The sequence below is a fragment of the Panthera uncia genome, assembly GCF_023721935.1.
Source record: "Panthera uncia isolate 11264 chromosome B2 unlocalized genomic scaffold, Puncia_PCG_1.0 HiC_scaffold_24, whole genome shotgun sequence".
NCBI classification, from domain to species: Eukaryota; Metazoa; Chordata; class Mammalia; order Carnivora; family Felidae; genus Panthera; species Panthera uncia.
The window spans coordinates 73,566,095-73,592,062 of record NW_026057580.1 but is presented as its reverse complement, the minus strand read 5'-3'; the positions used below and the strand labels follow the sequence as shown (position 1 = coordinate 73,592,062).

The 25,968-nt window shown below is 38.7% G+C and overlaps 1 protein-coding gene across 1 annotated transcript in view; it reads left to right on the top strand.

Moving 5' to 3' along the window:
• Positions 1-25,968, top strand: part of FRK (fyn related Src family tyrosine kinase) — a 106,587-nt gene that overhangs the window by 65,441 nt on the left and 15,178 nt on the right. The window contains exons 3-4 of the mRNA XM_049654214.1: positions 22,013-22,176; positions 24,084-24,252. Of these exons, the coding sequence (XP_049510171.1) occupies positions 22,013-22,176; positions 24,084-24,252 (333 nt within the window). The remainder of the gene's footprint in view (positions 1-22,012; positions 22,177-24,083; positions 24,253-25,968) is intronic.

Genomic DNA, 25,968 nt, shown 5'->3' with positions numbered 1-25,968 from the left:
TTCTGGGACTCAGGCCGAGGGAGCAGGGGCAGTCTGGGTATGACACTCTCAGGGTGGAGAGCAGAAAATGGGGTGGAGCAAAGAAGAGGAGGGCAAACTATTCAGACTGTTTAAAGCTTCTGCTAGGAAGTGCCATATGTTGTGTTTGCCCCCACTCCAAAGGAATCACATAGCTGCATCCTAAGCCAGTGTGATGGGGAAGTATGTTGCACCTATTGGAAGCCGTTGCAAGGGCCAAGAGAGAATGATTCATTGACATGCCTCGTATCAATAAATGCAGCCTAAAGGCTCGAGATCCAGTAGAAGAGGTACAGTGTAAATATTGAAGGCATTCAGGACAGCTTCCCTCCCCCTCACTGAGTGTGCCACTTTGGCATACGGATTATTTGAGCTGAAGGCACTTTAGACCCTGTGGGCTCAAGAGAAACTTTTGTCCCTCCTTTAAGCATACAGAAGAATCTAAATTAGGGCCTTTCCAGAATAAGGGTTATTAACAAAGACACATTTTATCTGAGTGACCCATCTGTATGGCAGGGCAAACATCTAATTACCAAACATCTGCTCTTCTTATCACCCTGTCAAATGCATTTCTTTCCTCTGCAATCCCAGACCCCAATCCCCTTCTCTTCAGTTCAGAATGACGTATGTACTTGATTTCGCTTGACTGTCTTTGGAATTTCCCTGTCTGTGTGGATTCCCCTCCCCATATGCACGCTTATTTTAAATTTGATTTTCTCCTGTTAATCTGTCTCATATCAACTTGATTCTTAGTCCAGCTAGAAGGACATTTGAGGGGACAGGAATTCTTGCTCCCCAACAATATACAGGAACAATAGTGTGGAATGAATTCAATAACAGAAGTGAGATACAAAGGGCCAAGGGAGCTGCTCTGCTTGCTTAGGCCAGAGGCTTAACGGAGTAGGAGATGCCTGGGCAGGGCCTTGAAACATGAATTTAGGTCTAATATATAAATAGAATAGCATTCTAGTTGGAGTTAACAGTTTGTGCAAATGCACAGACAGGAGCCAACATGGCTGGAGGGGGGCAGGGAGGAAAAAACAAACAAACAAAGGAACCAGCATGGTTGGGGAGGGTGGGGAGGAAAAAAAAGGAAACAGTATGGTGCATTCAGGAAACTATAGATACGTATTTAAACCTTGAAGATAGAGTGCAGCAGAAAGCTCTCCTGAGGCATTTGAACTTAGCAATAGGAAACACTTGAAGAGCTTTAAAAAGGAGAATGGCAAGTTCAGATTCAGGTTTTAGAAGGCTACTTGGGTGACTGTGAAAGGGCGGGCCTATGCCGGCCGACTCCATCCTGTTCTGTGTTCTCCACCTTGAGTGACTATGTCCCCGACATGACCCCTTTTCCGGGAAAATCACAGAAACCTCAGACTGCGCCTCCTCCCCTTGAGTAACCTCCCGCTCACCCGTTCAAACTTTCTGATCAAAACACGCCCAGCGACCTGCGTAACAGGACTCCGACCCTTCCCCAACCAATCGGCCGAGGCCACGACCCTTCCCCAGCCAATCGGCTGAGGCCACAGCCATTACCTCACCAACTGCCCCTAGACCCCTATAAAACCTTTGTGCTTTTGAAACTCGCTCTCTCTCCCTGGTATCTCACCGCTGCGTCGGTGCAGGTAGGGGATTGAGCTCGAGCTAGCTCGAATAAAGGCTCTTTGCTTTTGCATCGGACTCGGCTCCCTAGTGGTCTTTGGGGATCACGAATTCTGGGCATAACAACTGTGGCAGATGGACAGTGAGGCTGGAGACAGGGAGGGCAGTGTTGGAGCTTGCTCCAATAGTCCAGGAGAGAGAAATCGAGGGGCAGTCCACGAGGTGGTGGTGGTGGGTGCAATGCTCAGTCAGAGATGAGAAGTCAGGAAGAGAGGGGGTACAAGGGTAACCCCCACATCTCTAGTTTAACCATCTGGGTTTCAGGATGGCAGTACCATTCACTGAGACAGAGTATTCAAGCTGGGGTGGAAACTTGGGAAGCAAGATAATGGGAGTTAAAATTTTGACTTGGTACATTTGAGGTGCCTGAGGGATCTAGAAGGCAAGAGTGAAGGCAGCATTGCAGAGAGAGACTGGGAGTCACTGCATATTCATTATAGTCATTGGAAGCTGAATGTCTGCAGTAACATCAAGAACAAGTTGTGACAGGGGCGCCTGGGTGGCTCAGTCGGTTAAGCGGCCGACTTCGGCTCAGGTCATGATCTCGGGGTCCGTGAGTTTGAGCCCCGCGTCGGGCTCTGTGCTGACAGCTCAGAGCCTGGAGCCTGTTTCAGATTCTCTGTCTCCCTCTCTCTGACCTTCCCCGTTCATGCTCTGTCTCTCTCTGTCTCAAAAATAATCAAACGTTAAAAAAAAAATTAAAAGAACAAGTTGTGACAGATTATGCGATGTCCTGGGTCAGAGCAATGCCGAAGGAGCAGATGGAGGGGCAGAAGCCTGAGAAGCAGTAAAAATGAGAAATAATCATGGTATTAGATGGAGTGCAATGTTTCAAGGAGGGAATGTTCAAGCTATGTTTCCCTTTAAAAGATGTCAATTGCAGAAATAGGCCTTATCTGCAGCATTATCATCATCTCATGATTAAGAAGTAGCACCAAATTCACTTGCTTCCAGAGCAAGTAAAGTGAGCGTTGCCTTTCGAGAGCTGCCTGGCCATCAAGGGAGACAGTTGGTGTAAGGATCAGTTGGTGTAAGAGTGTGGCGTTCAGGGTTTTATCACCTGCTTCTGAATCATGGCACTAATATTTACCTGCTTTGTATCCAGGGGCAAATTACTTAATCTCTTCGTACACTTTAGTTTCTCCTCAGTAATGTGATGAAAATAATATCCATATCCCACAGGGTTGTTAGGAGGATTAAATAAAATATTACATAAAAAAAGCACTGAGCACACTGCTTGCTTAAGGCAGATGCTCAATAAAAATCCAATTGCTCTTTTTATTCACAAAAAGCGCTGCCTTTTGCACGGAAAGATGGAGGCGTTGGCGCACCTGGCCCGGATCATGCGCTTTGAACTTTTTCTGGGAGTAGCGATGGATCATGCTGAGTGTTCACAGTTGTTCACCTGCTTCACCCCTGAGCTGGTGAGTCCTTAGGAAGATGACTGACCAGCCTTCCAAGTGCAGCCTGTGACTAGGGGATGGTGTGTCTGTATTGTGGAGTGTTTACCTGAACGTGACCTGAAGTATGTATGCACCGAAGGATGACAAGTGCAATGTAACCAGACAGATCCTTGTGTGACTATCATCAAATACTTATCTGAAGTGCACAGCAGGCACATATCCTATATCCTGGGTCCTCATTCAATATGAAGAAATTTCCAAGAATGAGAGCTATTGTCTCTTGGAAATGTGAAGGAATAATGAGCAAATTACCAGTAGTTGTCATGCATATGTAAGCACCATGAAAAAAGTGGAAGGAGATCATATTCTGCTATGAGAATAAATAAATCAGCTAATACACAAGAAGTCCTTCCCATTTTCACAAGAAGATACAAATTGATTTCAGGGTATTTTAATTATCATTCACTACATTCCACAGTGACTTAGATGTTCACTCAGATTAATACGTCTGCTACTTACTGAAAGCAGGGAGAAGAGGAGTTCTCCAGCACGGGGAAAGATTCCTGAGGGTTTTGAGAGAATTTTCACAAGGAAGGGAAGGAAAGATACCATTCAGAAACCTTTGAGATCTAAAACATTCTCCTGAGAAATTAGTAAATTACTACTCTGTTAAACAAACAAGCCAGGAAACAGGAAATAAGTGGTTGAAAGCTTTGCTGTTCTACTGTCATTTGCCGGCACCCCAGATGACTAGACTTGGCTTCCAGCCCTGCAAACAAGTAACGATTTTATTTTGGAACCTTGGACTTTGCCCAATCAGTACAAGAGGGATTTAGACTAAATCAATTTTAAAATGTCTTGTCTTTCCCATATCACATTCTCTTTTTGTTGACAGACTAGTAGAATTTGCAAAGACTAGTCTAATATTGTTCTTTCTGAGGAGTCTTTTATTATTTATTTATTTATTTAAATTTAGTCTTGAGAGAGAGAGAAAGAGACAGAGTGCATGTGGGGGAGGGGCAGAGAGAGGGGGAGAGGCAGAATCCAAAGCAGGCTCCAGGCTCCGAGCTGTCAGCGCAGAGCCCCACGTGGGGCTTGAACCCATGAGCTGTGAGATCATGACCTGAGCTGAAGTCGGATGCTTAACCACTTAACCGACTGAGGTGCCCCTGAGGAGTTTTTTATAATTTGTAAAGGAGCTTCCAACTTCCCGTGATCAGAAAGCTAGAGAATTAGCCTATTCCATTGTTGGACAGTTTTTTTCCATTAGAAGTTCCTTCTTATGTTTAGTAGATGCACCATTTCATTTGATTATCATTTCATTTGTGCATGTTTGCTTCCTTCTACAAAAGGTTTTAAGTTGGCTTACACTACCAAAGCACAGTGTCAAACACAGCAAAACATAAAAAAGACAAAACCAATGAAAAAGAACAGAGAAATAGAATTTGCTGAGCCTCTAATGGGAGATAATTATCACAGTTTAGAAGTCAGTTTAGCCACGGGTTTTCTGGCAGATAAGGCAAAAAGGGGAACACATTGTGTTTCTCACTGGCTTAATGTAGGAAGAGATGCATTATGATTTTAAGCATTAAGTTCAAAGAGAAATGAATTCACGGGGGTCTTTATATAAAGACTATCAAGTATCAGAATAGACAGTCTTGAGCTAAGTCTTGACTTACAGGGTTAATTCTTATATTGCCTCTCTAAAAAAGCTGGAAACATTATGTATGCATTTTTATTTTAAAGTCACTGTACCTTTATTTCCGTTGGTTTGGAAAACAGAGGGTGTAAAATACTCACAAATATGGCAATCTTTTCATGTTGGCAAATTTAATCATCTTTTCCCATATGCAATTATGGTTTTCACAGGGACCTCAGTAGGGTTCCTTTAGCGCTAAAGGCCCCAGGATATGTAAGCTGCCAGATGTATCCTCCTGTTTGCAATTGTACTATTCTCTTAATTTTGTACCCCGCTTATTTCCTTCGCACATTATATTTCTTCTTGTTCCTTCATAATTTTTGTGATTATATTTTTAACTCTCAATTTTCAGAGCTATTACAATTTAGTAGTCATTTAGTGCTATAAACATGCTGCAGTGAGCATCCTTATACATATAGCTTTTCCTATTTTGGATGATTAACTGCATTTGGTTTCCCATATAAATGCTTTCGTTGAATTTCAGGTTGAAAATGGACCCCCATTAACGGACACTGTCAGAGCCACCCCTTTGCAATGCGTTGGTGTATTTATATTAAGAATGCTGCTGCTGTTGTTACTCATGACAGTTTCTGTGTTTTGTTTATTTGTTTCTTTTGTTTTGTTTTGTTTGTTTGTTTTTTTCATCTTCTGTGTTTTCTTTGTGAGGACCAAATGAGAAATTTCTCATTTCGATTCCAGGAATGGTTGTGGTTTTTTTGGCTTTGTTTTTCTGTTTTTGTTTTTGAGTAACAGTTACTATTTTCTTCAGGGAATCAGGTAACTGAATTGTTTCCCTCATGGCTGTGAGCTGCCAGAAATGCAGAGTTGAATCTTCGGTGCGTATCTAGCAAACATGGATTGGAATGTAAAAAGCACCTCTTACATAAAGCATACCAACCTTGTTCCTAGAATATCGTCCTTTCCTTCACCTTTTGTCCTATTTCCTTCATCCACTTATTCTAAATTTTATTTTATTTTGATAATTTATGCAAGCCTTTGAGTCTTTCTGGAACAAAGCAGGGATACAGTTAAATACATGCATGTCAATATTTGGATTATTTCCTTAGGGTAAGTTTTGAAAAGTGGAAGCACTGGCTCACATGTCATATTAAATCTTACCCAGTGAAAGATTTTCTGTAGGAAACTGAGATAATATAATCCGAGCATGTAAATTCCTGGTGATTTATTGCAGATATAATATTGAGTGAGACATTAGAGTCCCGAGAGGAATAGAGTCGTTTCCTGGAGACTTTCTCCTCAATATCAGATGCTGCAAAAAGCCATTTTCACGTGAAACTGTGGGAGATACTTCCCAGTCATCTGGCAACATATTCAATGTTACAATTATGTACTACTAATTTAAAGAGATACTCATCTTTTTTTAATTTTTATTTTAGTTAGTTAGTTAGTTAGGTTTTTCAAGTAGGCTCCATGCGCAATGTGGGGCTTGAACACACAACCCTGAGCTCAAGAGCCATATGCTCTACCAACTGAGCCAGCCAGGCGCCCCCAGATATTCATCTTCTTAAGATGTGTAAACAATAAAATTAGTGTTCTGTTCTGAAAATTTAAGAGCCAGCTTTGAAAGGGAGTTTGGCTTACTTTTAGAAGGATCATAAGGGTCTTGTGGATAAGACCAACATTTTCCTCAAAAATGTCATAAGTATTTGGACAGACATACGGTTTAGGGTAACGGATTATATCGTCTTTGACTTACACAGGTACCTAGTATTGGGGTGTATCTTCAAATAGCACTTGTAGTAAATTTTTCTGAGTCGGCTAATGAAGACATTTTCTTCATGGGTCTTCACTTAGCTCAACCTACCAGTTTAATAGACTTACTGACCAATGTCCACAGCACTCTGAAATATGCCTGGCTGGAAGGCAAAAGTCCTTGGGGACTCACTAGTTGAGTCATATGCGTAAAAAGTAGTTCCATTTATTCCCTTTGGTTGTATTGTGTGTGTTTTATTTTCCGAGAAAAGAAGATAACAACTCTTCTGCATGATACTTTTTAAAATCTTTTTAGATGTACTTTCTCCTTTCAAAACTGTTCATACTGGGATCCTACTGTATCTGCTGTAGAACAAAATAGAGTGCACAATGAGTGTGTGTCTTGAATTCTGTTTTAATAGGGATACGATATAATAAGTCAATTGAATGTTATTTACTTATTGGTGTAGACCAATGTCAGCATGATTTCTGAGGCAATGGTATAGGAGGAGTTATTGTGATTATCTTCATAATAGTTTTGAAAAGTACTAATAAGCAGGAGTTTGCAAGTACGGGAGCTCTCTCACACAGATTTAATAACAATTTCTTCACTTAATATGTTTGGTGGTCACTGTGTAACATAATCATTATTGTGCAAGGAGTGGAAAATTTTACTTTCTAAGTGGCTCTCTTTTGTTGACAAAGCTATTTGATAGTACTGATATTCTAATATAGTACTCACACATTGCACATTTAGATATATCTATCATCCCTTGTGAATAATGACACTCAAACGGTCCCTGTGGGGGTCTATAGATAAGATCATTATTCTCATTTTCTAGATAAGGAAACTGAAATGAAATTCCTTGCCTAAGGTCAAAGAACAAATCACTGGTGGAATAAGATTAGGGCAGTGAGTTCTTGATTTTCGATCCTTCGTTCAATCAACTAAGTCATATTGTTTTACTCAGTATGGGAACAGATTATTATCAGTCAAGAGGAATAAGGCTGTGCCCAGATGATGCCAGAAGATCAGCTGAAAAATGAAAATCTGCTCAATCAACCATTTGTTTGCCTGTTAAGATGCCAAACTACTCATTTTACTGGTATTTTTCACTGGGCTTCTAGGTTGTCTTCGTGTGTTGCAGACAGTCTCTAACTTCACGTTCATATTGCATTCTGAAGCTCATTTCTGGAGGTTGTGTCTTTTAAAAAACCTAATTTTGGAATATCTTGGATTTCATAATGATGTAATATGTACTGAATCATGTGTTAGTGGTGTGGTAGAACGGGGACAGAACTCCTTGAAAGTGCTTTTAGATGAAAGCTTGCAGCACTGCTTTGTGTAGCAGCAAACACTTTTCTACCATCAGAGGCCCTATCAACTAGGATCTCGCCATTAGGAGAAAGCTGGACTTCTGTATCTGCCATCCACCACTTAGAAAAGCATTTTAGGGCGCTTGGGTGACTCAGCTGGTTAAGCATCGCTCTTGATTTCAGCTCAGGCCATGATCTCACGGTTTGTTAGTTCGAGCCCCACATCCAGCTCTGCACTGACAGCACAGAACCTGCTTGCGATTCTTTCTCCTCTCTCTCTGCCCCTCCCCTGCTGGTTTTCTCTCTCTCTCTCTCTCTCTCTCTCTCTCTCCTTCTCTCTCTCTCTCTCTCAAAGTAAATAATCTTAAAAAAAAAAAAAGAAAAGCATTTGAGTCTGGCAAATAGGACTGAAATCATAAGATTCCATCTATATCACACATATTCCCCCACAATTAGTTACTCTGGATGTGAAGGTGGCCAAATAATCATGTGACCTATGCCACAGTCCTTACAGAAGTTAGTGGGAAGAAAGAGTTGAATTCTTTCAACATTCAACAATCCTTTAGTCTGCTCCTCCTACATGCTTACCTACATCTCTGCAATATATCCTAATTCTTGGACATGTTCTGGTAGATTAATCTGTTGACAGGTGAAACATTTTCCCCTAGGTCAAACAGTGTACATGAGAGTCAAGATGTAAACTCAGGATGCCTGGCCTTTTAGCTAAATTCATTCAGTCATGATGCTCCTGAGTTTGTTGATTGATGGCTTCATTATATTTTATAGTTAGCCTTATGGTTTTTGCAGATGAACTACTTAGAATGCTTAACTAGTCTGAACTCCGAATTCACAGTAAGAATGGCACAAACATTATCATTCACTTATAGTCTCTGGAATTTGAAATAGGTTTGGCTCAATAATAAAGATCACAGCAAACCAGAAAAAGAATAGAAAATTCATTTCTCCCTAGTTCTGAGACCCTGTGAATTCAATCTTTATTGGAAATGATGACTTGGGGCTCACCTAACACATTAAAACCACTTTTAAAAAACAATCATATATTTTGGATTTGATTACTCAGAAATACAATATGAAAAGTGCCTTCATCCAGACTAAAATGTATTGAATTTTTCTGATGTAGCTTCTGTGGTCTAATTTGTAAATCAGGTATATTATATATATATTCATAACCATATATATATATGTATGTGTATATACACATAACCATATATATATATGTATGTGTATATACACATATATATATATACACACATATATATACATATATATATATATACACACATATATATATATATGTATATATATATATATGGTCTCTTAGTCTTATTTAGGTTGAAAACTTGAATGAACCTTATATAAATATCCATTCTGGATATGGGGGATGGAACAGTTATTTCTGTGTTATGTACAAAAAAAATGGATATAAATATGAATGTCTGTCCTCTAACAGTATGTATATTCTGGGGCCAAGTGTGTTTTCCTCCCTTTAAAAAGAAAATTCCAGGGAAGTCTTATCTTGAAATATTTGTATAATTACCTATTTAATTTTGCAGCAGACATTTCAGAAGCTTATATTTCACTTCAAATTCAAGAGTTAGTGAATCATTGTTCGTTCATTTAGCAGATGTTTATGTTAGTTGTTCCTCTGTGCCAAGCTCTGGTTAGGTTTTGGATCAAAATGGCAGAGTCCCTGCCATCATGGATCTATTCTAAATAAATACTATCACGATTAAACAAGGTGATTAGAGGGATCTGGGAGAGGTACATTCAATAGGGTCGGGGGACAAAGGTGGTTCTGAGGATTTAAACTGAGATCTGAAGGAAGAGGTGGGCTACAAGAAGATTAGTAGGAAAAGCATCCAAGGTGGTGTTAAGGGCTCTGAGGTGAGAATTACTTGTTTTATCAAAGGGCTACAAAAAGTAATGGGAATTCAAGGAGAGAAATCAAGGAGAATGGGAATTCAAGGAGAGAAATCAACAGTCAGATATGTTTGATCACTAAGGTGGAAACAATTGGAAATTTGGAGATTTCTTAAAGCCAGCTTTTTTATTTTAACGATGGAAAAACCGAGGCCAGGTAAGATTGAGGTGTTTTTGGTCATTTTCAAGTTCAGTTGTGACCTGGGTCTCCCATCTCCCAATTTATTGCTTTTTCTTTTTTCTTTTTTAAAATATTTTTATTTTATTATTTAAAAAAAATTTTTTTTACATTTATTTATTTTTGAGAAACAGAATGAGACAAAGCGTGAACAGGGGAGGGGCAGAGAGAGAAGGAGACACAGAATCAGAAACAGCCTCCAGGCTCTGAGCAAGCGGTCAGCACAGAGCCCGACGCGGGGCTCAAACCCACAAACTGTGAGATCGTGACCTGAGCCGAAGTCGGACGCTCAACCGACTGAGTCACCCAGGTGCCCCAAAATATTTTTTAAAGTTTATTTATTTTTGAGAGAGAGAGAGAGAGAGAGAGAAAATAGGGGAGGGGCAGAGAGAGAGGGAGACAGAGGATCTGAAGTAGGCTCTGTGATGATAGCAGAGAGCCCGACATGGTTCTCGAACTCCTGAACCATGAGATCATGACCTGAGTTGAAGTCGGATGCTTAACTAACTAAGCCACCCAGGCGCCCCTCTATTGCTTTTTCTATTAAACAAAATTACTTTTGTTGTGTTGGATCTCTCAAGTATTGGCTTTTACAGCTTCGAGTTGAAACCTTTACAGAGTTGGCAAACATTTATTTAGGCTTTCTTTATAATCAATAACAATTGCCAAACACATAGCAATCGTTGTGATTTGCATCCTTATTAAGAAAATCACAAGGAGTACTTTAACTCTTCAGTCATTTATTGACTTTAGCCTCTAGCTTGGAGATCTTTTAGATTTTTTGTTGTGCATTAAGAAGAAATTCCTGTTTACGTTTAATTTCCACATAGTCCACTTCAGTTTGAAACTAGATATTGTCTGTCTTGTTCAGAAGAGGGGAATTTTTTTATTGCTTCCAATCATTTCCCGTTATAGACTTATTGGCTTGCTAGAGGTCTCAGCTATAATTTGTGTACTTTTCTTTTTGATAAATGGCAAAGCTTGAATTTTTGAGGCCAATCATTTATATAAATTTCAGGTATGCTTTATATTTAGCTACCCTTCTACTTCTAATATTTTTATTACTTTGTGGAGAAATGAATTGGACAAATATTGTTGACAGCTCTCTTTGAGTTTTTTTGTTAACCTTTTAATCCATTAATAAGAATTGTTATGAGCCTTGCTGTATATCCTAATAAAACCCTTCTACTTGGTGATGATTATACAGGGTAACTAACATTGTCCCAAGAGTCATGTTCAGTGGGAATGGTAACTTGACAGAGCAGAGGGTACAAGAATGTGTCACAGAAACTTCAAAAATTGAAATGGAAGAAAACTTACGTGGCTTTGGGAGGACCTAAATGTACTCTGTATTATAAAAAAAAAAACTAAAACTACAAGATTTTTGTATATGCAGATGACAGGATTCTTTTTCAGTTTTATTGAAGAAAAATTGACAAAACTGTAAGATATTTATTAAAGTGAACAATATGATGATTTGATATACATATACTTTGTGAAAGGATTACTCCCACTGAGTTAATTAATACATCCATCACCTCACATATTTACCTTTTCTGGTTTTGCAAGAGAACGTTGAAGTTCTACTGTCCCAGCAAATTTCAATTACACAATGCAGTGTTATCAATTATATTGACCACGTTATACTTTGGATCCTCACACTTTATTTATCTTATAACTAAAAGTCTGTACCCTTTACCAACCTCTTCCCTATTTCTCCCTATCCCCCAGTTCCTGGCAACCATTTTTCTCCTCTTTGTTTCTATGAGTTCAACTTTAAAAAAAAATTTCCACATGTTGAGTGTGACCATTCAGTATTTGTCTTTCTCTGTTTGGCTTATTTCACTTAGCACATGCCCTCCAGGTTCATCCATGTTGTTGCAAATGACAGGATTTCCTTGTTTTTTAATGCTGTATACATTTTCTTTATCCATTGATTTGTCAATGCATTTAGGTTGTTTCCATACCTTGTCTATTGTGAATAATGCTGCAGTGAACATTGAGATAATGATTGTGTTTCTTTTGGATATATACCCAGAAGTGGGATTGATGGATCATAGGCTAGTTCTATTTTTAATTTCTTGAGGAAACTCCATAGTGGCTGCACCATTTAACATTCCCACCAACAGTGCACAACACAAGAGTTCTCTTTCTCCACATCCCTCAGTGTTTATTATCTCTTATCTTTTTGATAGTAACATTCTAACAGGTGAGAGGTGATGTCTCACTGTCATTTTGATCTGTATTTTCCTGATGATTCATGATGCTGAACACCTTTTCTGGTACCTGTTGGCCATTTGTTTGCCTTTTTAAAAAAAAAATTTTTTTTTAAATGTTTGTTTATTTTTGAGAGAGACAGAGAGACAGAATGCAAGCAAGGGAGGTGCAGAGAGAGAGGGAGACACAGAATCTGAAGCAGGCTCCATGCTCTGAGCTGCCAGTGCAGAGCCTGATGCAGGGCTTGAACTCGTGGACCATGAGATCATGACCTGAGCTGAAGTCAGAGGCTTAACCAACTGAGCCACCCAGGGACCCCTGTTTGTCTTTTTTTTTTTTTTTTTTTTTTTGGATAAATGTCTGTGTAGGTCCTTTGCCCATTTTTAAACTGGCTTTGTTTTGTTTTGATGTGGCTTTGTTAGAATTCATTATGCATTCTGAATATGTAGTTTGCAAATATTTTTCCTGTTTTATAGGCTACCTTTTAATTTTGTTATTAATTTCCTTTTCTCTACAGCTTTTTAGTTTGATATAGTCCCACTTGTTTATTTATGCTTTTGTTGCCTTGCTTTTGGTGACAAATCCAAAAAATCATCACCAAGACTGATGCCAACAAGGCTACCCTGTATGTTTTCTTCTAGTTTTATGGTGTCTGGTCTTACATTCAAGTCTTTCAGCCATTTTTGAATTAATTTTTGCTATGGTGTAAGGTAGGGGTCCAGTTTCATTCTTTGCATGTGCCTGTTCATTTTCCTAGCATCATTTATTGAAGAGAACTTTCCTCATTGTATATTTTTGGCTTCTTTGTCTGTCATAAGCTAGTTGACCATTTCTGCATGGGTTTACTTCTGGGCTCTCTTTTCTGTTTTATGGATCCTTGTGTCTATTTTTATGCAAATGCCATACTGTTTTGATTGCCATAGCCTTGTAGTATAGTTAGAAATCAGGAAGTGTGCTCCAGTGCACATGGAATGTTCTCCAGAATAGACCATATACTGGGACACAAATCAGCCCTAAGTGAGTACAAAAAGATTGAGATCCTACCGTGCATACTTTCAGACCACAATGCTATGAAACTCAAAATCAGCCACAAGAAAAAATTTAGAAAGGTAACAAATACTTGGAGACTGAAGAACATCCTACTAAAGGATGAATGGGCTAACCAAGCAGTTAAAGAGGAAATTAAAAAGTATATGGAAGTCAATGAAAATGGTAACATCACAACCCAAAACCTCTTGGATACAGCAAAGGTGGTCATAAGAGGAAAGTATATAGCAATCCAGGCCTTCCTAAAGAAGGAAGAAAGATCTCAGATACACAACCTAACCTTACGCCTTAAGGAGCTGGAAAAAGAACAGCAAATAAAATCCAAAACCAGCAGAAGACAGGAAATAATAAAGATTAGAGCAGAAATTAGTGCTATTGAAACCAAAAACAAAACAAAACAAAACAAAAAAACAATAGAACAGATCAATGAAACCAGAAGCTGGTTCTTTGAAAGAATTAACAAAATTGATAAACCCGTAGTCCGTTTGATCAAAAAGAAAAAGTTAAGGACCCAAATAAATAAAATCAAGAATGAAAGAGGAGAGATCACAACCAACACAGCAGAAATACAAACAATAATAAGAGAATATTATGAGCAATTATATGCCCATAAAATGGGCAATCTGGAAGAAATGGACAAATTCCTAGAAACATATACACTACCAAAACTGAAACAGGAAGAAATAGAAAATTTGAACAGACTCATAACCAGTAAGGAAATCAAATTAGTAATTAACAATCTGCCAAAAAACAAGAGTCCAGGGCCAGATGGCTTTCCAGGGGAATTCTACCAAACATTTAAGGAAACGTTCACACCTATTCTCTCGAAGGTGTTCCAAAGAACAGAAATGGAAGGAAAACTTCCAAACTCTTTCTATGAAGCCAGCATTACCTTGATTCCAAAACCAGACAGAGACCCCACTAAAAAGGAGAACTATAGGGGCCTGGGTGGCTCAGTCAGTTAAGCGTCTGACTTCAGCTCAGGTCATGATCTCATGGTTTGTGAGTTCGAGCCCCTCGTCGGGCTCTGTGCTGACAGCTCAGAGCCTGGAGCCTGCTTCGGATTCTGTATCTCCCTCTCTCTCTGCTCCTCCCTTGTTCATGCTCTGGCTCTCTCTCTCTCAAAAACAAATAAACATTAAAAAAAAAAAAAAAGGAAAACTATAGACCAATTTCCCTGATGAGCATGGATGCAAAAATCCTCAACAAGATATTAGCCAACCAGCTCCAACAATACATTAAAAAAATTATTCACCATGACCAAGTGGGATTTATACCTGGGATGCAGGGCTGGTTCAATATCCGCAAAACAATTAACGTGATTCATCACATCAATAAAAGAAAGGACAAGAACCAAATGATCCTCTCAATAGATGCAGAGAAAGCATTTGACAAAATACAGCATCCTTTCTTGATAAAAACCCTCAAGAAAGTAGGGATAGAAGGATCATACCTCGAGATCATAAAAGCCATATATGAACGACCCAATGCTAATATCATCCTCAATGGGGAAAAACTGAGAGCTTTCCCCCTAAGGTCAGGAAGAAGACAGGGATGTCCACTCTTGCCACTGTTATTCAACAGAGTATTGGAAGTCTTAGCCTCTGCAATCAGACAACACAAAGAAATAAAAGGCATCCAAATCAGCCAGGAGGAGGTCAAACTTTCACTCTTCAAAGATGACATGATACTCTATATGGAAAACGCAAAAGATTCCACCAAAAAACTGCTAGAATTGATTCATGAATTCAGCAAAGTTGCAGGATATAAAATCGATGCACAGAAATCGGTTGCATTCCTATACACCAACAATGAAGCGACAGAAAGAGAAATCAAGGAATCGATCCCATTTACAGTTGCACCAAAACCCATTAAATACCTAGGAATAAATCTAACCAAAGAGGTGAAAAATCTATATGCTGAAAACTATAGAAAGCTTATGAAAGAAATTGAAGAAGACACACAAAAAAATGGAAAAAGGTTCCATGCTCCTGGATAGGAAGAACAAATATTGTTAAAATGTCGATACTACCCAGGGCGCCTGGGTGGCTCACTCAGTTGGTTGGGTGTCCAGCTTTGGCTCAGGTCATGATCTCGCGGTTCGTGGGTTCCAGCCCCATATAGGGCTCAGTGCTGGCAGCTCAGAGCCTGGAGCCTGCTTCAGATTCTGTGTCTCCCTCTCTCTCTGTCCCTCCCCTGCTCATGCTCTGTCTCTCTCTGTCTCAAAAATAAATAAAAGATTAAAAAAAAAATGTCGATACTACCCAAAGCAATCTACATATATTCAATGCAATCCCTATCAAAATAACACCAGCATTCTTCACAGAGCTAGAACAAATAATCCTAAAATTTGTATGGAAACAGAAAAGACCCTGAAAAGCCAAAGCAATCTTGAAAAAGAAAACCAAAGCAGGAGGCATCATAATCCCAGACTTCAAGCTATACTACAAAGCTGTAATCATTAGGACAGTATGGTGCTGGCACAAGAACAGACACTCAGATCAATGGAACAGAATAGAGAACCCAGAAGTGGACCCACAAATGTATGGCCAACTAATCTTTGACAAAGCAGGAAAGAATATCCAATCGAATAAAGACAGTCTCTTCAGCAAGTGGTGCTGGCAAAATTGGACAGTGACATGCAGAAGAATGAACCTGGACCACTTTCTTACACCAGACACAAAAATAAACTCAAAATGGATGAAAGAAGCCATCGAAATCCTCGAGGAGAAAGCAGGCAAAAACCTCTTTGATCTTGGCCACAGCAAGTTCTTACTCAACACGTCTCCGAAGGCAAGGGAAACAAAAGCAAAAATGAACTACTATTTTACTCATGAAAATAAAAAGCTTCTGCACAGTGAGGGAAACAATCAGCAAAACTAAAAGGCAACCGACAGAATGGGAGAAGATATTTGCAAATGACATATGAAATAAAGGGTTAGTATCCAAAATCTATAAAGAATTTATCAAACTCAACACCCGAAAAACAAATAATCCAGTGAAGAAATGGGCAAAAGACACGAATAGACACTTCTCCAAAGAAGACATCCAGGTGGCCAACTGACACATGAAAAAATGCTTAACTTCACTCATCATCAGGGAAATACAAATCAAAACCATAATGAGATACCACCTTACACCTGTCAGAATGGCTAACATTAACAACTCAGGCAACAACAGATGTTGGCGAGGATGCGGAGAAAGAGGGTCTCTTTTGCATTGTTGGTGGGAATGCAAACTGGTGCAGCCACTCTGGAAAACAGTATGGAGGTTCTTCAAAAAATTAGACATAGAACTACCCTACGACCCAGCAATTGTACTACTAGGCATTTATCCAAGGGATACAGGTGTGCTGTTTCGAAGGGACACATGCACCCCCATGTTTATAGGAGCACTATCAACAATAGCCAAAGTATGGAAAGAGCCCAAATGTCCATCGATGGATGAATGGATAAAGAAGATGTGATATATATATATACAATGGAGTATTACTCAGCAATCAAAAAGAATGAAATCTTGCCATTTGCAACTATGTGGATGGAACTGGAAGGTATTATGCTAAGTGAAATTAGTCAGTCAGACAAAGACAAAAATCATTTGACTTCACTCATATAAGGACTTTAAGAGACAAAACAGATTAACATAAGGGAAGGGAAACAAAAATAATATAAAAACAGGGAGGGGAACAAAACTGAAGAGACTCATAAATATGGAGAACAAACTGAGGGTTACTGGAGGGGTCGTGGGAGGGCTAAATGGGCTAAATGTGTAAGGGGCACTAAGGAATCTACTCCTGAAGTCATTGTTGCACTATATGCTAACTAACTTGGATGTAAATTTTAAAAAATAAAAAATAAAATAAAATAGAAAAGAATGTTATATTAAAAAAAGAAGAAATCAGGAAGTGTGATGAGTCCAGCTTTGTTCTTTCTCAATTGCTTCGGCTATTCAGGGTTTTTTATGGTTCCCTACAAATTTTAGGATTGTGTGTTCTATTTCTGAAAAATGTAGCTGGAATTTTGATAGGGATTGCATTGAATCTGTGGAAGACTTTGGGTAGTATGGACATTTTAATAGTATTAATTCTTCCAATCCATGAGCATGAAATATCCTTCCACTTATGTGTATGTTCAAATTTCGTCATCAATATTTTACAGTTTTTGGAGTACAGATCTTTCACCTTCTTGGTTAAATTTATTTCTAAGTAGTTTATTCTTGCTGATGCCATTGTAAACGGGATTTTTATTTTATGTTATTTATTTATTTATTAACATTTATTTATTGTTGAGAGACAGAGAGAGACAGAGTGCAAGCGGGGAAGGGGCAGAGAAAGAGGGACACAGAATCCAAAGCAGGCTTCAGGCTCTGAGCTGTCAGCACAGAGTCCGAAGCGGGGCTCGAACCCATGAACTGTGAGATCATGGACCTGAGCTGAAGTTGGACACTTAACCAAGTGAACTACCGAGGTGCCCCAGGGGATTTTTATTTTAATTTCTCTTTTTGATAGTTTATTATCAGTGTATAGAAAAACAACAGGTTTTTTTTTTTTTTTTATATTGACTTGTATCTTGCATCTGTACTATAGGTGTTCATTAGTTCTAACAATTTTTTGGTGGAGTCTTTAGATTTGTTATATGTAATACTAACATAACAGATGACATGATTTTACGGTCATGAACTGGATGTGTCTTATTTGACAACTAGATCTACTATCTGAAACTCTCCAGTTATAAGGAATCTTAGAATCACAAGTCCCCATGTTTGAATCCTGGCAATATCACTACTTGCTTTTACGAGTTACAAAACAGGCCTATTAATGTCTACCTTGTATGGCTATTATGAGGATAAAAAGAGATAATGTACTATAGTGCTTAGCATAGCATTTGGTTCAATGAATGTATTACAGAATGCTAGATGGAATTTTTGACTATAGCTGTGAAGATACAATGGAAGTAAAATCCAATGCCAAATCACCGTACCCAGAGTTTACCAAGAAGTTGGTCAAAGACAGGTATTGCTGCTATTGGATCCTTCAGCTTGTTAGTGATCTTAAAAGGGTGCTAATAGTAAGAGGGAGGAATGCTTTGATCAAGGCATTTTGCTTTTGGAAAAAGCTATGAGTCCCTCTGATCTTCCCAGGGAGATGAGTGGAACCCCAAACCTAGCGAGAAGTCCACTGTGAGAGTTTATTCTCTGCTCTCTCCAGTTGGTCAGATACAACACTCGAGCCTGACTCCAATGGCTGACTAGGCTAAAGCAGCCTGTAGTAGTAGGATGGAGGTGCCACGTGGCATCAGTCAGTCCCCAGCAACTGTCGGGGTAAAGGATGTGTGAGTGTTATCTTAGACCATAAGTGGACCTTGTACATGAGCAAAAGTGCCAGGGAGCTGTAGATAAATGGTCTGGAGGAGTTTTGGGTTCTGCTCAAGAGGACTTCTGCCAGAAAATGAGGGGGGACTTGTAAGCGTTGGAGTGGAGGGTAAACTGCTAAAGAAGCAGAAGCTGAAAAGCAATTAGGGCAGAGGTGGCTTAGCAGACACCTGCATCTTAGGAGGGAGGGGGCTACATAAGTGTTCTTGACAGAAGAATCAGCTTGAACGTCTGCCAGGCTGAGAGTTGAAGCTGATTTAGACTCTGCCAGTCCAATAAGAACTTCCTCATTCTTTATCTCCTCCTCTCTATGCTCTTACCCTAGATACTCAAATCCTGGCTGGCAAGGCCATGAGGAAAGAACACCTGTAGGCAGAGAAAGAAAGACAGCCACCCACACCTACCTTTCCCACTGCTGCCTTTCAGCCTGATGTACACCTGAACAGACAGATTAGCTATTAAACTGAATAGCAGAGTGTTTTGATTAATATCTTGGACTGGGCAATCTAAGCTTGAGTTGAGACTGCATTTGTGATTTTAAGTGAAAGCTGAACCTATAATTAAGTGTGATCAGAAAAGCTCTGTTGGAGCTTTCATCTAGGTGCAGGGAACTGTCTTTCTTATTCAATATTATTCAAAAAGCATTGAACAAAAGATATTATTACATTATTAGTTGTGCTTGTGTGGTGTGTTTGTTACATTATTAGTATTGTTGATGTAATAGAAAGGCTACCTTCAAATTCAGCATCACACACTCAAAAAAATTTTCATTTATGTTTGATATTCCTCTGTATCTTTCTGGCTTATAACCTATATTCTTATATCAAAAATTAACTCAGTTATTTAGGAGGACATTTTGTAACCAGGTTTTTCACAATGCTTATCAGAAAGTTATTTTGCTTAAAATTAGTGTTCTTTGAATACTTTACTGAGAAAATTTGATATCCAAAATGAGAATTAGGTAGCATTTACCTTAAAAACTTTCTAGACTGAAATAATTCAGCATGTGCCATGAAGTAGCACTTTGGGGACTTGATGTTCTATTTGTCCATGAACTAGAGCAAATAACCATTAAAAAATTCTTTAAAAATTTTTTTGTGTGTTTATTCATTTTTGAGAGAGAGAGAGAGAGAGCAAGAGAGAGCATGAGTGGGGGAGGAGCAGAAAGAGAGGGAGACAATCTGAAGCAAGCTCCAGGCTCTGGGCTGTCAGCACAGAGCCCGATGTGGGGCTTGAACTCACGAACTGTGAGATCATGACCTGAGCCGAAGTCAGACACTTAACCGACTGAGCCACCCAGGTGCCCCTAAAATTATTTTAAATTGATGTATGACATGTGTAATAAAAATACACAATTTATAAAAGTTTGGTTTGATGAGCATTTATGAGGTGAACACATGCATGTAAACCAGCATCCAGTCAAGAAAGAGAACTTACCAACATTCCAGTCTGACTCCTAATATCAATAGTTTTGCTAGTTTTTAAATAAGGGAACTATATTTTTGTGTTTGTGAGATTCATTCATGTAGATGCGTGTATTTATGGTTTGTTTATTTACAAATCTGCATAGGATTCCCTAGACAAACATAAAATAATTTATTAGTCTATTCTATGGTTGATGGACATTTGGATTGTTTCCAGGTTTAGACTCTTAGAAATAATACTGCTAAAAGCATTCTTATACATGTGTTTTGGTATATGTATTGTACATTTTGTTGGTTATATGTTGGAGTGGAATTACTAAACTATAGGTATGACTGTGTTCAGTTTTAGTAGAGCATGACGGTTTTCTAAAGTGATTGTAAAAATTACACTTCTATCATCTGTGTGTGAGAGTTCCATTTACTCGACTTCCTTGGCAACGTGTGATATTGTCTGTTTTTTATTTGAGCTATTGTGATGTGCGCCAATTCTCTTGTGAGAAAAACTTTGCCCTAGTCATTGGCATGCCCTCAGTAAACTTCCAAACTAGGATTGAGCTGTTTTCTTAGTCTTCTTTTCTTTCAAGAGAGCATTGCTCTAGCATGATCCATTATTAAAGTATAATTTTTATATTTAGCAAGGAATTAAGAATATCTGTATCCTGGTAAATGCTGCTCAATACTTACCAATAACTTGGCTAAGTGAAAGAATAGCTTATGAAATGTATTAGTCAATATTTTTGAATGCAAGTGCAAAAACTAGTTTAAGTAAAAAAGTTTTAAGTAAAGTTTAAGTAAAAAATTTACTAGTTTAAGTAAAAAAGGTGACTGAGTCTTCAGGCTGAAAAGCCAGTGTGATTGGCTCCAGGGTCTAAGCTTCACTTTCCATATCAAGGAAAGAACTTCCCAGGCAAAGCTTTCTCCCTGCCTGGGGCAAGATTTTGCCTGTAGGTCCAATCTCCTAGCAGTTAAACAGAAACAAAACCAAAACAACAATCATAACAACTTCTTTCTGTTTTCCTGCAGCTCTGTAGCACAAGTCCTGGAATTGAGTCTTCTTGGCTCTGATTGTACATTCCTTGGCTCAAGGTTGGCAATGATAATCTCTGGACCACATGCTCTCAGAGGAGCAACGATTCTCTGAAAAAAATTGGGGTTCTATTACAAGAAGAAGGGAGAATTGTTGGTGGCAGGCAAAAGCAAGAAATCTGCTATAGTCAGATGATTTGAAAAAGGGTATGCAATCCGTTCATTCCACTGGCTGTTACGAGACTTGCCCTTGGATCAAGCAATAGTGCTGGGATGTTGTATACATGGATTGCATTATTTTGGGCCCTGTAGAATAGCTTTCATTGAACTGTGCTTGGACATTCTGTTATCACCCTGCATTAAGAGACAGAATAATAAGCGACCCTGCAGAATTCCTGATGCTATTGTCGGATAGTCCTGAGGACACCGTTTTATTCAGTGTCCCCTTCATAGGATCTCATGGGAGAAAATTCTCCCTGGTCTCTGTGCCAGGAAGAGTGGAACTATTTTTAAACAACTTTTGTGATTTTATCTTATGAACGCTGTGATTTCTGAAACTGACAATATTTCCCTCTTTGCATTGCCAGAATGATAGAGTCAAATTTTTTTTTATAAGTGGGACTTGAACTCATGACCCCAAGATCAGGAAACACATGCTCTACTGACCAAGTCAGGCAGGAACCCTTAGAATGATAGAGTCAATTTTATGGCTTGTTTTAATCAAGTTCAATAGGCCTCAAAGCCTAGATTTTTAGTGGTGACCTCACTCCGTTATTTTTATCTTCTATTTCCTTTAATGTGGTTTCCCATTTCTTTTCCCTTTTTATTTTGCTATATATCCTTTATAAACTTTCTGAAGTCTTTTCTGAAACAAAGTTGAGAAATGAACAGAATTTATGAAAATTTTATTCCATGCGTTGAAACTATCACCACAAAATAAGTAGATTTGCTTGGTTTTGGCAAGAAGTATATTAATAGGACTTATTTTGGGTTCCAGTTTTAGATGAAGGGATTGTGAAACACTACAGGATCAGAAGACTGGATGAAGGGGGTTTTTTCCTTACCCAGAGAAGAATCTTTTCAACACTGAATGAATTTGTGAGCCATTACACCAAGACAAGGGATGGCCTGTGTGTCCAGCTGGGAAAACCATGCTTAAAGGTAAAATGCTTTCAAGCTGTGTTGATTTTGAGGTTAACTCTTTCCCTTCAGATACTGGAGTATTAGTCATGTGATATGTCCGTTCAGGAAAAAAAAAGTCATTTGATTACCTATGGCATGGATAGAGAAACCATGACCTATGAGCCAATACTGTCCCACACTTACATTTTAAATATTAAGTTTTGGGGCGCCTGGGTGGCGCAGTCGGTTAAGCGTCCGACTTCAGCCAGGTCACGGTCTCGCGGTCCGTGAGTTCGAGCCCCGCGTCAGGCTCTGGGCTGATGGCTCGGAGCCTGGAGCCTGTTTCCGATTCTGTGTCTCCCTCTCTCTCTGCCCCTCCCCCGTTCATGCTCTGTCTCTCTCTGTCCCAAAAATAAATAAAAAACGTTGAAAAAAAAATTTAAATATTAAGTTTTATTGGAACATAAGCATGCTTATTTACTTAAAAATTGCCTTTGATTTTTCTCTGTATGAACAGCATTTAATAGTTGCAACAGAAACCTTATGGCCCACAAAGACCTAAATATTTACTATCTCGTTCTTTTCAGAAAAAGTTTGCCAACTCCTGACCTTAGGCACTCATTGAAGCCAGAAAATATTCATCCTTTGCTCCAAGAAATTAATCTGGTATCTTGACACTGGAGCACTTACTCATATGGCTGGAGGGAAAAAAAGTGCTGGAATATAATTCTTATTTAGCTCTGTCTTCAAGGATATCAATATGAAATTGCTAGGCTCATTATCTGGCTGAAATATCTATATAGAAATATCATTTAAGTAACTGTTATAATAGTTTGGCCAGGCCGAACAACATTTATAGAGTTTATTAAATCTATCAGTATTCAATTATTGCATGTTTTACCTAAGTTGATTTAAAGTTATGTAGTGGACTTACATGGTAGGGGGGCAAAACCTCAGCTCCTCGTCTGAGTTCAGGTCTCATGTACTGTCCATGGGACAGCCAGCCCTATGGTTTATGCCTGGATGTCCACTGAAAGCTTCCTGGTGATGCCTGACCAAAATATTATGGACAATTAGAAGCTGAAGACTTTTGTCCAGTATGTAGGGAATTCATTGACTTAAATCCTGCCCAGTGAACATGCAACTTTGGTGTAAGTATTACATGTTGGATGGAATAGGTATGAATGACCCCACAAGAATGGTTAAGCTCATGCTAAGAATAGCTTACCTGATACAAAAGTATGGCTTAGAAAATACTCTGTTTAACCAATATTGTTGAAAAGTGTTCACAAAGAAGCATAAATGACCTTCTGTGTACTCAAAATGCTAATGACTTGGCGGAGGGGCTAAGAATTTCCTCTGGTAGATAGTAGATTATGAACTCTTGGAGGGCAGGGGTCTTGCCTACTTTGTTTACAGAATGGCACTTTGTTGGTGCTTGAAAAATTATTATTTATTAAATGAACAAGTACATGAATGAACGAACAAATAAATAAATGAATTCAAAATAAGATGAAAAATTTAATTATGCAAAAATATATGATACATATGGTAAACGCTATAGGCCAAAGAATTTGGGAAGTAATTGTGGACGAGGTGGAACTTCAAATGGGTCTTAACATTGGGAGGATTTAGCTTGGCAGAGGAAGGCAAAGAGGCAGAGGAAGACCATGCCAGACCCAGGCAGGGATGGCATTGGGTGTGGGGTGGGGCAGATGGACAGCAAGGTGCCTCGTGTAGCAAGATTTAGGGAGGAGATCAGCTCAAAGAGGTAATGATACAGATTCTGCCATAATTGCTTTCCATTTTAAAGTAATTAGAATAAAATTTACAATATTTTGGTTTTAAAAATGGTTTCTCTTTTTAAAAGTGCCTAGACTATTATTTTCAACCAAAAAATTGTTAAATCTTTTTCTTATAGTTTTTCTAATTATTCTGTGAAACAGGTACAAGTACCAGCGCCTTTTGATTTGTCTTACAAAACCGTGGACCAGTGGGAGATAGACCGCAACTCCATACAGCTTCTGAAGCGATTAGGATCTGGTCAGTTTGGTGAAGTATGGGAAGGCCTATGGAACAACACCACTCCAGTAGCAGTAAAAACATTAAAACCAGGTATGAGAATGAGAATGTCAAAGGTTAAATGGCATATGTTAATTAAAAAAATTATTTTGAAGTTTATTCATTTTGAGAGAGACAGAGACAGTGTGAGTGGGGGAGAGAGAGAGGGAGAGAGAATCCCAAGCAGGCTCTGTGCTAACAGCACGGAGCTTGATGTGAGGTTCAAACTCACAAACTGTGAGATCATGACCTGAGCCGAAACAAAGAGTCAGATGCTTAACCGACTAAGCTACCCAGATGCCCTAGCATTTGTTAATTTTTATAAGCTCAACTTGCCACTGTGAATGTCTGCAAGGTCATGGGACAGCCAATGCAGGCACCAAGCAAGTACTGTAATCATGTTTTCTGGCCCAGGTGACCATAAAGCATAACATGCTTCAGATTCTAAAGGCAAGAGCATGTGCCTGGAATCAGCTAAGTCTTAAAATATCCCCAATGCAAGATTTCAACCAGGCATCTCTTCTCTGGAGTTAGGATTGTCCCTCTCCACATTTTTTCCTAGCCTTCGTTAAAAATGCTAACTTTAGGGGTGCCTGAGTGCCTCAGTTGCTTAAGTGTCCAACTCTTGATTTTAGTTCAGGTCATGATCTCACGGTTCTCGAGCCCTGCATCGGGCTTCATGCTGACAGTGCAGAACCTGCTTAAAATTCTCTCTCCCTCTCTCTCTGCCCCTCCCCCACGCATACACGAGTTTCTCTCTCTCTCTCTTAAAATAAATAAAATAAACTCTTAAAAAGGTGACTTTACTGGAAGTACTTAGAACAATACTTAAATCAATAGAACCTTGGAGATCTTCAGGGAGAAACAATTTTATTAAATACTAATTGTTTATGGTTAAAAGGTAAAATGGTCCATCTAAAAGACCTCATATTTGGAAATGTAGGAACTATTTTTTCTTCCATCTTCCTTTTTCCTATCAGGGAAATTAAAAGTGAGTGTACTAAAATAATATTTATTCAGGCAGACATTATCTCTTCCATTTTAAAAGTGAGATAAGAAAATTTAAAAAGATTAAGTAACTTTCCTGAAATGTACTAGTCATATGATCTTGAGTAAATTTTAAACTGCTCTGTGCCTCAGTTCTATCATTTGCAAAAAAGGGATACTAATAAGGCCAACCCAGCAGGATTATTATGAAGATTAAACTGGGTCATTAGTGGAAATGCTTTGAATAATGTCTGGTAAGTGACCAAGAAAACCTTTTTATTTTAATTATTATTATTACTGTTATTATTATTATTATAAGTTCAGTAAATGGAAGAGCTAGGATCTGAGCTCACATCTATCACTATTGTATCACACCCCAGGGGAGAAAGTACCGCGTTACTGTAGTCGCCTCATATCTACATCTAATAACATAGGTAAGAATAATAACTAGAGGCTAGAAATTAGTTCTTTAGGGGACCTTCATTCTTTACTTAACCAGAATTCTTAAGGGTTTTGAAAGCCTCCTGATGGCAGAACTTGAGCACCTGGGTGCTGCTGGATAGCACCATTCCTTTGGTGACATCATATCTTTGTGAAACTGGGTTTGTGGTGGTGACTGGGATCACATTCAAGAGCCACACAAAAATTTCTCTGTATTACTTTTTTAAATGGGTATTAAGTTGTTAGAACACAAATACTTTTAAAGTTGCTTTGATTTAACCAAATAATCAATAGAACTCTTAGGTATTCATTTTGGCTTAAGGGCATATCATGAAAAAAGTT